At 43.2% G+C, this 16,806-nt stretch overlaps 1 protein-coding gene across 1 annotated transcript in view; it reads right to left on the reverse strand.

Moving 5' to 3' along the window:
• Positions 1-8,666: 8,666 nt before the first annotated feature.
• Positions 8,667-16,806, reverse strand: part of RC3H1 (ring finger and CCCH-type domains 1) — a 64,603-nt gene continuing 56,463 nt past the window's right edge. Inside the window, 2 exon segments of the mRNA XM_051856942.3 lie at positions 8,667-15,848; positions 15,851-15,948. Of these exon segments, the coding sequence (XP_051712902.1) occupies positions 15,799-15,848; positions 15,851-15,948 (148 nt within the window). The 3' untranslated portion in view covers positions 8,667-15,798.

A 16,806-nucleotide genomic window follows, 5' to 3' on the forward strand; every position in this document is an offset into this window, starting at 1 on the left:
TTGTGGTATAGCAGGTTAAGCCACCACTTGTGACATATTAGTGCCAGTTAGAGTCCTAGTTGCTCCACTCTGATCCAGCTCCCTGCTACTATTCCTGGGAAGATGGCTTCAGTGCTTGGGCCTCTGCCACCCACATGGGAGCTCCCAGATGGAATTCCAGGCTCTTGGCTGTTGCAGCCATTTGCAGAATGAACGAGTAGATCGTAGATATATCCTTCCTGTAACTCTGCCTTTCAAATAAATAAATCTTAAAAATAAAGAATTAATTGGGCCGGTGCTGTGGCTCAGTGGGTTGACGCCCTGACCTGGGGCTCTGGCATCCCATATGGGCGCTGGTTCTAGTCCCGGCTGCTCCTCTTCCGATCCAGCTCTCTGCTATGGCCTGGGAAAGCAGTAGAAGACCTCTCTCCCCCTCCCTCCCTCCCTCTCTCTCTCTCTCTGTGTGTGTGTGTGTGTGTAACTCTGTCTTTCAAGTAAATACATAAATCTTTAAAAAAAATTAAAATGAAAGGTTTTGAAAAAAATTGAGAGGGAGGGAGCAAGCTGCATCCACTGGTTCACTTTCCAAATGGACCAAAGCCAGGAGCCAGTAACTCAATCTGGATCTCCCACATGGATGGCAGGAACCCGCATGCTCGAGCCCTCACCACTGCTCCCCTCTTCCCTCTCCGAGTGTCTCTGATAGCAGGAAGAAGAGCTGGGAACCAAACCCAGGTCTCCAGATGTGCTACAAAGTGTGGGGAGTCTTAGCCACGAGGCTGAATGCCAGCCCGTTAATGTCTTTTTTATTTACTTGAAAGGCAGTTGCAGGGGTGGAGAGGCATAGAGATCTTTCATCTACTGGTTCATTCCGCAAATGCTCTCAATAGGTGGGGCTGGGCCAAGTTGGACACAGGAGCCAGGAACTCCATCCAAGCGCTGGAGCCGTCTCCCACTGCTTTCCCAGGCACGTCAGCAGGGACTCAAAATGGCACTCACGTGGGAGGCTGGGGTCTCAGGTAGAGGCCTAACGGCTGTGCCACAACGATGGCCCCATGCCCGCCCTTCAAAATAGTTTCCAGTTTTTACTGAAGGTTTCTTGAGCTCTCCCAGGGTCCCTGGCAGATACTTTGGGAGCCATTGATTTATAACAAAAAGAAACAAAAAAATTTTTTTTAGTATTTATTTGAAAGTCAGAGTTACAGAGAGAAAGATCTTCCATCGGCTGGTTTACTCCCCAGATGCTTGAAACAGCTGGGGCTGGGCCAGGCTGAAGCCAGGAGCCAGGAGCTTTTCCAGGCCCTCTGCTGCTTTCCCAGGAGCGTTAGCAGGGAGCTGTACCAGAAGTAGAGCAGCCGGGACTTGAACCAGTGCTCATATGGGCTGCTGTTGCCATAGGAGGGGACTTCACCCGCTGTGTGACAGCGCCAGGCCCCCTTGGTTCATATTTGATTGGATTAGGAAAAGAATCTGTGTTGGGCAAATTAATTTGTGACTGTATACACATACACACACACACACACACACACATGCTATTTTTAAAAATATCTATTTGAAAGGCAGAGTTACAGAGAGAGGAAGAAACAGAGATTTTCCCATCCCCTGGGGAACTCCCCAAATGGCCGCAATGGCCAGTGTTGGGCCAGGCCAAAGTACGAGCCAGGAGCTCCATCGTGGTGTCCCACGTAGGTGTCAGGAGCCCTAACAGCCATCCTCTGCTGCCTTCACAGGCACGTGAGCAGGACCGGATCGGATTCGGGGCAGCCAGGCCTCCAGCTGGCACCCGTAAGGACTGCTGATGTCACAGACAGTGGCTTTACCTGCTGCACAACGTTGGCACCATCAGTGTTCTTCTGGGGAGTGTTTTACTGATGGTTTGTGTGTATGTCTATTGCTCTAAGTTCTTCATGGAATCATTTCTGGAACTAGAGGCAGGTTTCCTAAGAAATTCTATCAGGTAAACATTGTTTTTTCTGTGGCATTTTCCCCTTCTGCATGAAAACAAGCCTGGAAGGAGCTGGTAGAGTCCCACTGCGCCTTGCTGTATGAGAGGAGGTAGGTTGTGAGCTCTGGAAGTAACGGGGCATTTGAGCACCCTCATTCGTAGTACTTCCTTCAGGTCAGTAATAAAACTCCTCCTCCCAGAACCTTGTCCTAGTCTCACAGTAACTCCTACCAGCAGGTAATGCTCTGGAAGTAAAGGGGCATTTGAGCACCCTCATTCGTAGTACTTCCTTCAGGTCAGTAATAAAACTCCTCCTCCCAGAACCTTGTCCTAGTCTCATAGTAACTCCTACCAGCAGGTAATTTAGCTGGCCCTCCGCCAATCCCTGTTGTCCTGGGGCTCTTCTTTCCTTTGGACCCAAGAGGAAGACCTTGGCAAGGGACAAACAGCGGGGCCCAGCTCCTGCTGCGGTTACTGAGTAACTCAAGGCTTAACCTTCTGTGGAAATTTGGCAAACCATCAAAGCACAAAAACAGTCTCCAATCTCCTGTTTCCAGTGGTTATGACAATTAAATTAAGGTGAAATGAAGTTTATAAAAATAGAATCCTGCATTATTATTTGGCAGCTTTTAGCTAAGACTCTCAAAGTTTCTCATTGCAATTTGTCTAAATCCTCAAAACTGCCAGAAAGTTCAGTTTTGGTTTCAGGGAAACCACATCAAAATAGCAAATATTTATTGAACATGTTCAAAGCACACAGCACTGGCCTTGATGTACCAGGTACTCCGTAAACATTTGTGTTTGAAGAAAGCCAGATCCTAAGTGGGTTTGCTGACTTAGTAACAGGAAATACTTTAGATCCCTCCCAAATGGAAAGTTAAGATATCAAGTACGGTAATGCTCACTTACCTAATGGGAATAGACACCTCATGTGAACAGAAACACTGTGCAAGGATATTTTTTGGGGGTTGAGCAAGACAGGGTTACATGGGGTTAAAGCTCATTGCTTCTACACGGTGCAGGAAGGTGTAGGTGGTTAAAAAAAAAAAAAGTAGAAGACGGAAAACAGAGGCAGAAGTAGTGGAAGAAATTTCCCTGGTGAAACAGGGGATGGTAGGGACCAATCCAAAAGCAGTAGTAAGAAACTCTTGGTAGAGATATAGCCAAGAGTGTGTTTTTGACGTGTCCAGATCAGTTATGTGACTGGCGCTTCTTTACCCATGTTTCCCAAGGCTGCCTAGCAGAATCGTAGCAAGTCCACTTGAGGAGTGAGGTGACAGTAAGGGTCCAGGGATGAATGCAGCAGGGCGGCTACTCCACTGGGGACATACAGCTGGTTTGAGGTCCTTGCTACATGACCAGGGCTGAAAATCAACACAGGATACTTGGGGACAAGTTGTTCTAACTTCAAACAGAAGCTAGCTTCAGGGCTGGAATCCTGAGCGACTGTGGCAGTTGCGCTAACCAGGGAAGGGTGCTGATGACAAGACCCTTGAGCTGCTCAAAGGGTGGAGAAGCAGGTGGCGCACTCCAGGGAAGCAGGCCATGCCATGCCCTAGGTCTGGGTGTTCATCAGGTTCCCTACCCTGCTGTCAGGTAAGCGACACCTTTTCTACCATAATTAGCATTTTCTGGACTTGAGAGGATGAGGTGATGGTAACCGCTGAGTGGTGATGCAGGAACAGACATAATGGTCGAAGGAAGCGAGGAGCAGTCTTGGTGAAGCTCACGTTGATGTGGGTGCTGGTAACCATGCTTGTACCATCTGCTCTTAAGTTAACCCTAAACTCACCAGTCTCAGAAATTCTCCTCCCCTTCTTCATCCCCGTGCTCCTCCTGGTTTGGGCCCTTATTAAGTCTACCGTGACACACTTAACTGGGCTTTCTTCGTCAGGCCCTAAGCCACTTCAAACCAGGATAATCACATCACTCCCTGACTTCAGATCTTTACTGTTTCTAGTTGCTAAAGGATGAAACCTAAATAATGCAGTATGGCCATCACGCTTCTTAGCTTTTGAACCTATACTCGACTGCTTCAAGTTGAATAGAAGGGTCACATTCTTTCCTTTTTTTAAAAAAATATTTATTGTATTTGAAAGGGAGAGTTAGAGAGCGCGAGAGGTCTTCCCTCTGCTGGTTCACTCCCCAAACAGCCCCAACATCCAGGACTGGGCCGGGCTGAAGCCAGGAGCCCAGAACTCCATCTGGGTCTCCCATGTTGGGGGCAGAGGCCCAAGTAGTAAGGCCATCTTTTGTTGCTTTCCCAGGTGCAGCTGGGACCTGAACTGGCTTCCATATGGGATGTCAGCTTTGAAGGTAGCAGCTTACCTCTCTTTGCCATCATGCTGGTTCCAGAGTCAAGTTCTTCCATGACTGCATGTGTATCTCGCACGCTCCTCTGGGCCTTCCATACCTCACTTTCTCACGTGCACCTTTCAAGTTCAACTCTTGATATAAAAACTTCCTGGGTACCTTGCTCCTCAGCCTTATATTTTTCAAGTCTCCACCTAGTGCTAACTATTTCTTAATATCTCATTCACTTCACTAAAAGCAGAGACAGGATCTTTCTCACTTTTGAAACTGCCTATCACACAGAACCTTACTAACTCAAAGTGTGCTCTTTGGTCAAACAGCACTGGCCATCTTACATTCCCTCGCGCCCCACCTGCACTTTAATAAGAGCACCAAGTGGGGTGCAGGCATTTGGCACAATGGCTACACTGCTGCTTGGAATGCGTGAGAGTGCCTGGTTTGAGTCCTGGCTACTCCTCTCGTGGTTCAGCTTCCTGCTAAATGCACACCATGGGAGGTACCTGTGGTGTGGGATAAGGTAGCTGAGGCCAACAACGCTGGAAGTTACAAATGACAAGCAGCCCCTTCCGCAGGATGCCTCCTTTCATCCCAGACCTGGGGAGGAGTCACCATGTACATGTGTGTGTTAGGTTCCACGTGGAGGTGTCGTAAACTCCCAGGTTAGTGCCCTGCCTCTAAGACCAAGACTAGGGGAGGTGCTGAGGTGTGACTCTCTGGCCCACTCCACTCCATGCGTGTTTGCTTTCTCGTCTTTTAAATACACTTTATCACCTTGTGCACCGTTTACGTGTCTGTACTGAAAATACTTCTCTAAGAATGCGAAGGACCTGGAATAAAAATAACCCCCACCTGCCCCACTTCACTTGGGTCCCTGCCTCCACAGGGGAAGCTCAGACTTCATTCTGGACTCCTGGCTTTGGCCTGGGCCTGGCTAATTGTGGGCATTTTGGGAGTGAACCCATCTATGGAAATCTCTTTGTCTACACCTTTCAAATAAAGTGAAAATAAATAAATTTGGGAAAAAAGATAAGTCTCAGGTAAATTGATGCATATTCAATTTTGAGAAGTAGACTTGAAAGCTATCAAAGAAATTAATAGAGACATAGATTTGGCTCCTTGTATTCCCAAACACTTTAGCACTGTCTACAGGCCTCCAGGATCTGCTGTGCTTCATCTCAAACCACTGTCTCACTCCCTCTGCTCTAGGTTCAGTGCCCACCCAATTTCCACAGCTCAGGTTTCCTTCCCCAAGAGTTCACACATCCTCTTCCTCTGACCAGCAGGCTCTTGTCTCCCAGCATCCCATCTCTCCTCCCTCTCTCGCAATTCTTTCTTTTTTAAAAATGTATTTATTTACTTGAGAGAGTTACACAGAAGGAGAGAGAGAGAGAGAGAGAGAGAGAGAGAGAGAGAGAGTCTTCTATCGGCTGGTTCACTCCCCAAATGGCTGCAATGACTGGAGCTGTGCCGATCTGAAGCCAGGAGCCAGAAACCTCCTCTGGGTCTCCCAAGCGTGTATAGGGGTCCAAGAACTTGGGCCAGCTTCTACTGCCTTCCCCAGCCACAGCAGAGAGCTGGATGCAGCTGGGACTCGAACCAGCGTCAATATGGGATGCTGGCACTACAGGCGGCAGCTTCACCCGCTACGCCACAGTGCCAGCCCCACAATTCTTCGTCTTACCTTCACCATTTCTTCAGGAACACATGAGCAGCCAGGCACATTAAGTCTTCCTTGTGCAGGCTCACAGCTCCTTGTTCTTCTGAGTACAACATGGTTGAGTGATACTTTGGGAATTCTATTTAGTGTTTTGTCATTTATTATTGACTGCTTTTAAAACTGTACAGTGCTGTGGCCAGCGCTGTGGCATAGCAGGTAAAGCTGTCGCCTGCAGTGCTGGCATCCCAGATGGGCGCCAGTTCTAGTCCCGGCTGTTCCACTTCCAATCCAGCTCTCTGCTGTGGCCTGGGAAAGCAACAGAAGATGGCCCAAATCCTTGGGCCCCTGCACCCACACGGGTGACCTAGAAGCGCCTGGCTTCAGATCTGCCCAGCTCTGGCCGTTGCAGCCATGAGGAGTGAACCAGCGGATGGAAGAGCTTTCTCTGCCACTCTGTTTTTCAAATAAATAATTCTTAAAAAAAAAAAAAAATCTGTCATGAGCTCCTTGAGGGTAATCAGTATTTCTTTGTGTCCCTATTCAAGTTACTTCAGTAAAATACCATAGTGGCTGTTCAGTATCAGTTAAGCTCACTTTTTATATCCTAGGTGTTCCAGTGGTGGCAGCCATTCACTGAATGAGACACCATGTTGGAAAGCAAATGGATTTACCAACTGAAGATTGTCGGTTACTGTGATTGAAGCACTAATGCACACAAAAACCAAATTCATTAGTTTATGCAAGTTAAGGCAAACCCTATTTGGGGGAAGCACTGGGCCCAGGTAGTAGTAAAACAGGTCTGTTTCTGGAATTCCTACTTTAGATTTTGTAATTATTCATGAATGGCTATAGCAGTTACTATCTCTCATATCCTCTGAACCTTTTTTAGAATTTGTTTGTATTTGAAAGTCAGAGTTAGAGAAGGAGAGGGAGGGTCCTTCATTCACTGGGTCACTCTCCAGATGACTGCAATGGCCTGGGTTGGGCCAGGCAGTCCCAAGCTACAAGCCAGGAGCTTCTTCCAGGTCTCCCACATGGGTGGCAGGGGTCAAAACACTTGAGTCATCTTCTGCTGCTCTTCCCAGTCCATTAGCAGGGAGCTGGATGGGAAGTGGAGCAGCTGGGAATCAAAACTGGCATCACAGGGCCGGCGCCGCGGCTCACTAGGCTAATCCTCCGCCTAGCGGCGCCGGCACACCGGGTTCTAGTCCCGGTCGGGGCTCCGGATTCTGTCCCGGTTGCCCCTCTTCCAGGCCAGCCCTCTGCTGTGGCCAGGGAGTACAGTGGAGGATGGCCCAGGTGCTTGGGCCCTGCACCCCATGGGAGACCAGGAAAAGCACTTGGCTCCTGGCTCCTGCCATCGGATCAGCGTGGTGCGCCGGCCGCAGCGCGCCGGCCGCGGCGGCCATTGGAGGGTGAACCAACGGCAAAAAGGAAGACCTTTCTCTCTGTCTCTCTCTCTCTCACTGTCCACTCTGCCTGTCAAAAAAAAAAAAAAAAAAAAAAGAAAACTGGCATCACAGGCAGCGGCTTAAACCGCTTCCCAAAAACACTACCTCTCCCGCCTCCACCACCTTCTTTACTAGGGCCCCTTCTCTCAAGGGCAAATATAGGAACAGTGGACACCTAATTGCTAATTGTTGTTAGGAACAGGTAACTTTCATCGACAACGTGTATTATTTTCATCTAAAATATTTCAGTCATGAAGAAAATTCCAGTCATTGTAAGTGAGCATCTTTAAAAAATATGGATGTTGCTATTATCACACATAACAAAAACATCATTCCTTGGTGATTAAACACTGAATATTTAGTATTTACTATGCAATACCCAGTGCTTAATCAAGTTTCTCTGATTGTACCAAAACAAGTCTATTTGATTTGTTGGAATCAGGATTCAACAAGTCCACATGCTGCACTGTAATATTTGCCCATTCTTAATTTTCTCTTCATCTAGATGTGTCTCTTCCCTTCCTTTCCTTCTTATCATATAATGGAACTGTTGGCTAATCTACAATCTCTAACAGGCCAGGGATTTAACATTTATGCCAGGAATGACTAATGGTTGAGGGTTTCAGGACAATTAAAAATCAGTGAGAATGGAAAGCCAAAATATATCTGGGGACAGGCACTGTGGAACAGGTTAAGCCACTGGCTGCGACCCCCATCCCATACCGGCATGTCCATGCTGGCTACTCTGCTTCTGATCCAGCTTCCTGCCATTGCATCTGGGAAGGCAGCAGCAGCATGGCCTATGACCTTGGGTTCCTGCCACCCACACGGGAGACTCAAACGGAGCTCCTGCCTCCAGGCTGCAGGCTGGCACAGCCTTGGCTCTAGGGGCATTTGGGGAGCAAACCAGCAGATGGAAGATCTCTTCCCCTCTGTGACACTCTGCCTCTCAAACAATACATTGTTTTAAAAATATTTTACATCAGGAAGAGATTCAGAGCAAGACTGTTTTGTTTAAGCATGAAGATGGTTCTTTTTAAGAGAAGTCACAAAAAACCAAGACACTGGGTGTTAGCCTTGGAATGTCACTAAATACTGACCCTCAGTATCTCAGAGCCACCATCTTCATTCCTAATGTGCAGTCATGATATAAAAAATGAAAGAATTTAAGATTAGACGAATTCCCATGTTCTCCACACAAATTTGGTCACTATAAGTGTGTATTTGCTTGTGCAGAAAAAACTCCATAAAAGGTGTGAGAAAATAATCCCCAGATCAGAGTAAGATGGCACAGACACAGTGACAAAACGAGACTACACAATTTCCTCGTTAACTTGTCATTTAATGTAAATGCTGACAGAAAGCAGGTACAGACCTTGCAGACACTCCCATATGTATACACTCCAAAGGCGGGTCACCTCCTCCTCCTGTTAGAGTAAACCCTTTCATCTGCCACTCACGGGAGCCTTGACCACTAACGGAGCAGCACAGGCGGAGCCAGTTTCCAAGGTAAGAGAGAGAGACAGCATTCTACACAAAGTGTGGCATCTCTGCTATCAATGACACGCACACAAATAATACAAAACAGAAAAAGACGGCCCTAACCCTCTCAAAATCTGCAACGAGTGGAACATCTATTTTATTCAAACCCAGAATTCTGTTGCCCTAAACGTCTTCCGACTGCTATTTCTTCCCCTCCCCCACTTTACTTTTTTGAAGACTGTGTCAAATTGGAAATATTAAAGATTTTAAGAGAGGAAAGTGGTTCATTCTTTTAAACAAGGTTCTTTTTTTGATTCCAGAAGAACTTTTTGGAGAAAAAGCCTTCAAATAAGATTTCACAGTTCACCAGATGCTAAGGAGTTATTCACAGCTTGTGAAATTCCAACCCATTACCTGTCCTCGCCTTTTAAGAAGTTGGAAGCATTTGAAAAATGCAAACTTTCACACAAAATTCAGCGATTTAAAAATAAGCTGTAACTTTAAGGCTCAATATTTTTAAATTTCTGAATGAGCAGGTACAGACAGACAAGAAAGAACAGGAAGCTGAAGCAATAAGAAAAACAGAAATGCAGGAAAACTTTCAAACAATGGTATTCTGTCTAGCATTGCTTCATAAGAACAGGAGGTATCAGTTCTGTGTGAAGCTGACTCCAATCTCATGGGCTCCTCTCAATCTGGATTGTTTCTGTCTTGTTAAATATACCTCTGCAGGGCACAATCACGTACAATCAATACGATTGGTAAATTACACAAGCTCTATCTCAAGCAAATATGCATCAATTCAAAAAATTACTTTAAAAAACCCACAAAATAAAACAAAATAAAATCCACCCAAAAAGGTGATAATGACTGCAGAATGTCTCGGGGAGACTGGTATGAGCCTGAAAGACCAAACTGACCACAGACATGGAAAAGGACACGGGGGGGGGGGGGTGACAAGGCGAGACCACACACACAAAGAGGAATCTCACAACTGGAAAATGTTTGAGTGGGTAAAAGGTTTAATTCCTTACTTCAATTCATTTTTCCATTGCTCATGTTCCCCCAAATCACAGATCCATAATCAAGTAAGATAATGAGACCCATGGAGCAATGAATTAAATGGGGGAAAATTTTTTTCAAATTTCTTTTTATTCCCAGAGATGGGAAGAGGAAAAGGATAAAGAAGGGCTAAGTATGAAAATTTAGGCAACAAAACACACAGAAAAAACAGCTCTCAGGACAGTGTCTTAGGTGAACAGAGCATGTCAAAATGATAAACACTTCAAATGCCTTTAAATCCGAGGGATTTTTTTATAAGGTGGTTCAACTATAATTGTTAGAATGGCAGCCAATTAATGGAGTGAGATTACACTGAAAAATGGTGGTTTTTAAAAATCCAGCAAAACCAAAACAAAACAGGCAACTTATTATCCACAAAGCAGTTTCTTTCCAACTTTTTCTCGAAGCTTTCATGCAGGGGAGGAGGACCACCTGACAGTTTCCAGTTATAAGATGACTCTGAGCATACAACCTACAATGGATGCCAAAGACTTGTGAGCTCTGCTTAGAGGCAAGAAAAAAAAAACTTAAGCCAAAGGCAAAACCAAGTAAAATCCAACCAGAAACAGGGAGACCTCAATATAAGAAAATAAGTCACCTTATCTAGTATACATTAGGATGACAAATTCCACAGGATTGAGTTTTTCTAAGTATACATTTTGGACACAATATAGTCTTGAGGTGTAAGTTCTTCCTTTTCAACTATTGTGCCTTATGAAAATAAGGGCTACTACAATAGGGATGTTTTGCTCAGGGATAAAGTTTAGGGGAAACTCAGTGTCAGCTAAGTCCAGAGATTCCAGCATAGCAGTGAGCTAAGTCCCTTTATCACCAGGATTTCAGTGGCACTTTACCCACTCATTCAGTGCAGCACTGAGAGCGTTTACCGGGAACACTCAGCATGCAAACATCTCTCCTTTCCTGAGGGGAATGGTTTCTTTTATTAACATTACAGCTAGTATTATCAACTAGAATCTATGATATGTGAACAATCTCTATCACAGAAATAGATCGTAAAGATCCAGATCTTAAATTGTTTACTAAAGTTAATAGTACTTTTTTTTTTTTTGCAAAAATAGCTCTTTTTGAAGTAGCTCAGAATAGCTGAATGGAGAAAAATTTTCACGTTAACTCCAACCCACCTACAACTCCCAGTAAGTCATTTCAGCAGGACAACTTCACAAGGCTGAGGTGAAGCAACAAATAAATATGAAAGTCATCGCTGTTCAAGGTAGAACGGCATGGGTGCGGACTGGCAAAATGGGCACGCAGGTGAAAGGATGACAGCAGCACACCACGTGCTTGTGCAGTCCCTAAGGCTGAAAGTAAAATTTGTTCTTAGCTAAGTAGCTCTGATTTTCACTTAAAAGAACAGGTATATTTTTCTCAGAGGAAGAAAACTTTTTACGGTAAAGTCTAAGCAAACTGTAGCTGACTTCCAGAGAAGTTATGAATTTCCCCTAAATAGTGACAAGGACATTCCTTTTAATGAAATATACAGCATGACAAGTGATTTTTGCAGATACACTTTATACATGAAACCTTTACTTAACTCTTTAAATGAGTAAAAACAAAGTGGAAAAATGATAGTGAGACCTTTGTCCATCACCATTTGTATGTAAGAGAAACTGAATGATAATCTTTAGTGAAAACAATGTATTTTTCTCTGAATGTGAATACAATTCAAACATGTACTTACTACATTTCATTATTTCTCACCAGTCACATGCTCAAGAATTCTCACACCCAGACACACGACTTGACCACAGTGACGGTGGATCACACTTCAGGCACAAGTGAAAACACATGAAAGCGCTGAGGATGCTGTCCCTAACAAGATGACCTCAAAGGCTGCACAGGGAGACGCTTGCGGTATTGTAAAAGATGACATTCACTTTTAAGAGAAACTGATGAATTTTCATTACTTTTATATTTAATAAGGTCAGCTAACTTTAACAGTTAACTTTGGATCAATCTACTTAAACAATACAATCAACTCACAAATACTAAAAGGTTTCAAAATCAAAATGGCTATTACTTTCCCCAAAACCAAAACAGAGTAAAGCACAAGTCTTTGGCTCTCCTTTAAAGAAAACAGCAGGTTACCAATCTTAATCAGACCTTTGTTTGCCTACCAGTAGGGCAAATACCACATTTGTGCATCACTGAGTAATAACACCATTAGAAAAGGCAACTTCATAGAAGTTATTGGCTAAGCGAATTCATTTGAATGCTCTGTTTTGAGGCAGCAAACTGTCACTGTTGCAGATTGGGGAGGACAGTGGGTAAGTCAAGGGGAGATTGCAGAATGGAAAAAGAGACAGGAAAACAGAGAAGACAACTCACTCTGACCTCCAACCCTAAGACCAATAGAGTCTAATGGAGTTACAGATTCAAAGTAGCAAAAGAGAATCCTGCCGATTTTATCTTTCAGGCAAAAGAGTAAGTAAATGGAAAGAACAGGAGAGGGAAAGTGAGATGAGATGGGAGAAGGGAATCACCTGTATCAATCCTGTTTTATACACTCTGGATAGCTGAACATCTGTGGTTGGCATTAGGAACAGCGTCTTACAATTTGAATATGATTACTAGAAACCTATGTCAAATTAACTTTTAAATAGAAAAGTAGTAAAGAATGTATCTTTGGTCCCTTCAGCTTCAGTAAATTATCCAAGTAAGGATATTTTATTTTAATCAGAATTTTTTTTTTTAATATGCCAGGAAGTTGAATCTAGAAGTCTTATCTTCAATTTTCTATCCCTTTCAGAGACTTCTTGAAAAGAATATGTCAAAGTACTTTGTATTCCCTCACTCTAATAATTTGGTTTTGTTATCTAAATAAGAGTGAATACAATGCTTATTATTCCTACCTTAACCCTTTCAAAGCTGTTCATTTAAAATGTCTAAATCTTCCTTTTGAATTCAGTGAAAAGCAAAGCCATCATCAGAAGAAACTAATATTTTAATAAGTAGAAAGCATAAAAACTGTACTTCCTATATGATTGGCTTCATCTCTTAACTGTTCCATAAAGAAAAAATAAAATTAAAAAGTCAAAAAATTAATGCCTTTCCGATTCTGATTAAAAAAAAAAAAAAAAAGGCAGTTAAAGAGGCAAACAGCTATGCCTGATCAGGCCACTTATTCGTCTGGGCTCGTCCTATACCAAGTATACCACAGAGCAAAGGAGACCGGGAAACCCACACTGCAGGGGGTTTTGTGAATTACTCAACCTGCTGGAGGTCATCAGGAAACTTGCAAGAAACTCTGTTAGGTTAGGCAGAATGACCAGTGCCAAGTACAGGTTACAGGCACAGGAGGACAGCATACCATCCTCCTGCCTTTCTACCCAGGCAGACATCAGGAGAACAGAACTTTAACAGGGGATAGCTGGAATTCAGGCTACAATGTAGGAGGCTTTAAAAATAAAAAACCGAATGAAAATACATGACAATGAGAAAGACACCTATTTTAAATCAAATCCAAACATTAGTTTTTCTGGTTTTGTTCAGAATAGGAATAATCTGTAAATCAATCTCTGTCTCTCCATGGCCAACAAAATCAAAATGGCAAAAGCAGGAAGTGCGTCTGAGGAAGGAAGAACAAAAATAACAGAAACTGAGTCACTGGGGATGTCAACAGACACCCCAAGTAGGGATTTATTTTTATTCTGGACTTCAACATTAATAGCCATAAATTATCTTCCAAAGCCAGAATCATTCTGAATTCCAACAAGGACCAATTCCTTCTGAAATGTAGGAATTATCTCCATGGGCACTGGAGAATTGAGATCTGCCTAAGCATGCCTACAGAAGGTTGGAGGCCACTAAGGTTATTTTTTATGCTGAGAAATGAAAAATCCTGGGACTCCGTGAGACACACAAAAGTTCCTTTCCTTCTCCCAATAAATAATAAGAATTTAAAATGTAAATACAGGAGGGTTTTAAGTAAAAATCAAAAAAGACAAAAAAAAAAGGGCAAATGTACATTAAACAAGGAAACTGGACATATCAACTGGAAAATGCCTCACCTTCAGTCAGTGCTTCTACCTCCCAATCAGTCATTTTACCGCAACAGCTGCGCTCATGCGAAGAAATCCTTAAAACATACCTAATATATATACAGATATAGCTATGTATATATGTATATATATAATATATATAAAATTTTATTTAAATAAAAAAGAAAGCTCGAATCCCAAGCCAATATGTGTATATCAAATCCTTGACCAGCCAGGTCTGTAGGGCATAATCAAATTCAATGTGAAATAGTATATTAACACGGTGCCTTGACTGGGCAAATTAAATAATCGCTACTCAAAAGAGTGTTCTGTTTGGACTCTCCTACTGGTAGGCAATGGCAGGACTGTATTACCCTTCCCACCCCCCTATTTGTTTCAGTTAACAGTATGGTGGACACAGAGCTTAGACTGAGGCTGTTATGACCTCAGCAGGAGTTAAGGGTTAAGAAAATAAGAAACAACAAAATACAAACTTCTGCTTTTACCCAACCAAAGCAATGCAGTAACTTATTACATAACCAGTGCTTTCTGATTTGGCAGTATAATCCAGAAAAGGAAACTGAAACAATCAGGCAAACACAAGGATGGAGAGGGTGACAATATGAAACAACCCCCACTAAACATGTTTCATGGGGGCTTAGTTGAGTATAGACTCCTGGCATCAGAATATGTGCAGCAGAATTAAATAACAGAAACATCCTTCCTTACTCTTTTCAACATTTTCATGAAGAAATTTCTCAATACTGAAAAGCCAAGATTATGAAAACGGACTTCAAGGTACTTACTACCCATTATGCTAATGACTCTGAGCAGCAACAAGCGACTGCTGAGTAATTCGTAACATCTCATTGCAAGACTCGGGCCGTGCATGTTTGCCAAATTTCTCTGCAGGCCCGACAGGCTCCGCTGCATAAAGATTTTTATTTTATACTTCTCCGTTTTGAGAGTCAAGAGAAACATCCACTGAAATAATGTGCCTCTGTTTATTTTAAATTCAAATCAAGTGTTACAATTTTAAAATATGAATGACTATTCTGGTTTTTGAACATTCTATGATTTCAACCTAAGTTTAACTTAGAAAGCACAGCTCCAAATTTCCAACCATGAGCTCAATGAAGACAATACACTAACTGTGTATTTTTGCTGCTAGTAAATTAGTTCATCCTTGAAGCAATTTCTGCTTAAATCTAACCATACAATCCAAACACTCAATTGGCTTTCTATTACACTAATGCAAAGGATCTTCAGTATGGAAATCAAGGACCTGATAATTATTAAGTATCTGATAAACAGAAACAAGAAATACAATGTTCCCAAACTCAAAATTTTCAGTATCATAAGAGAAATATTCATGAAGCTAGTGATCCAGGAAGGGGAATTTGAAATAAGAGCTTCGAGAGAAGTTGGTTTGCTGCACATTTTCTAATAACTCGGTCTATTACTGCCTCTTTGTTTCACAAGCACCACAGAATTCTCAAAGACCAGTGCTTTTTGTCTACTTTAGTTTATGGGAGATGAGAGTTGGAAAGGGTTGGGGGCAAGGAATTATACACTGGGTATGTAATAATACCAAAATACAAGAAAAACCTACTTCATTAAGATCATACAATTAATCAAACAGAGTGTATATATAATATCTTCTTTTTTTTTAAGCCCTGGATCCAAGGCGTCCAAAGTTATTAAAATAAAGTTCATTCACAGAACAAAAACAAATTTAATCTGAATTGCTTGCAGATACTGCTAATTTTCTTTTTCTTTAAATTAAAAAATGCATTTATGTGAACTATGTGCAGGGTTGTTTTAGTAGTGGTATTTGTGCACATTGCCTCCGGTACTTTTCCTGGGCTTCTCTGACCACTTGCAGAAGACACACAGAGAATTCCTCATGTGTCAGGGAGCGGAACTGGGCGGAACTCCGGGTCTCTGGGAGTCATTACTGCCCCTCCTCCCTCAGGGTCCTCTGACAGGCTCAGAGAGCTGGTCTTGTTGGACAGGAGGCTGACGTTCTCTTGAGTCGAGGCCGATCCATTTGGAACATCACTGTTTGGAATTTTCAGAAAGGAAAGAGAAAAATAATTATTTAGTGGAATAAAATAAACAAGGAAGGCCTATCATTTAGCACTATGGAGAAACACATAAATGACTTCCCACTTTTAAATTATAGTTCTCATCCATGTTAGCACAGGGTTAGCAAATTAAACCCAGCCAACAGCCTGTTTCCTAAAAAAAGTTTTACTGGCACACAGCCTGTCCATTTGTTTATGTATCTGCTGCTGATTGCACATTGCAGAGTTGAGAGATGTACTGAAGCCTGTAAGACCTGTATATTTTTTTAAAGATTTATTTATTATTTGTTTGAAAGTCAGAGTTACACAGAGAGAGGAGAGGCAGAGAGAGAGAGAGAGGGAGGGAGGGAGGGAAGGAGGGAGGGAGGGAGGAAGAGAGGTTTTCCATCCGCTGGTTCATTCCCCAGATGGCCGCAACGGCTGGAGCTGCGCCGATCCAAAGCCAGGAGCCAGGAGCTCCTTCCAGGTCTGCCACATGGGTGCAGGGGCCCAAGGACTTGGGCCATCTTCCACTGCTATCCCAGGCCATAGCAGAGAGCTGGACAGGAAGTGGAGCAGCCAGGTCTCGAACCAGCACCCATATGGGATGCCGGCGCTTCAGGCCAGGGCGTTAACCCATTGCACCACAGCGCTGGCCCCAGGCCTGTATCTGAAAATACTGACTACCTACCCCTAAAGTATTGACCTTTGATTTAGTAGGTTTACTACTATAAGAAATTATTTTGAACCTAGGGCCATGCACAGATTTAAAATAACCAAAACCCAAGATTGAAACCAACCAGGCATTCAAAATTCTTGTTATTTACCATCAGGAGAACAACTCAGGACTATG

The sequence above is a fragment of the Oryctolagus cuniculus genome, chromosome 7, assembly GCF_051225735.1.
Source record: "Oryctolagus cuniculus isolate XC-2025 breed Fujian yellow rabbit chromosome 7, ASM5122573v1, whole genome shotgun sequence".
Classification (NCBI taxonomy): Eukaryota; Metazoa; Chordata; class Mammalia; order Lagomorpha; family Leporidae; genus Oryctolagus; species Oryctolagus cuniculus.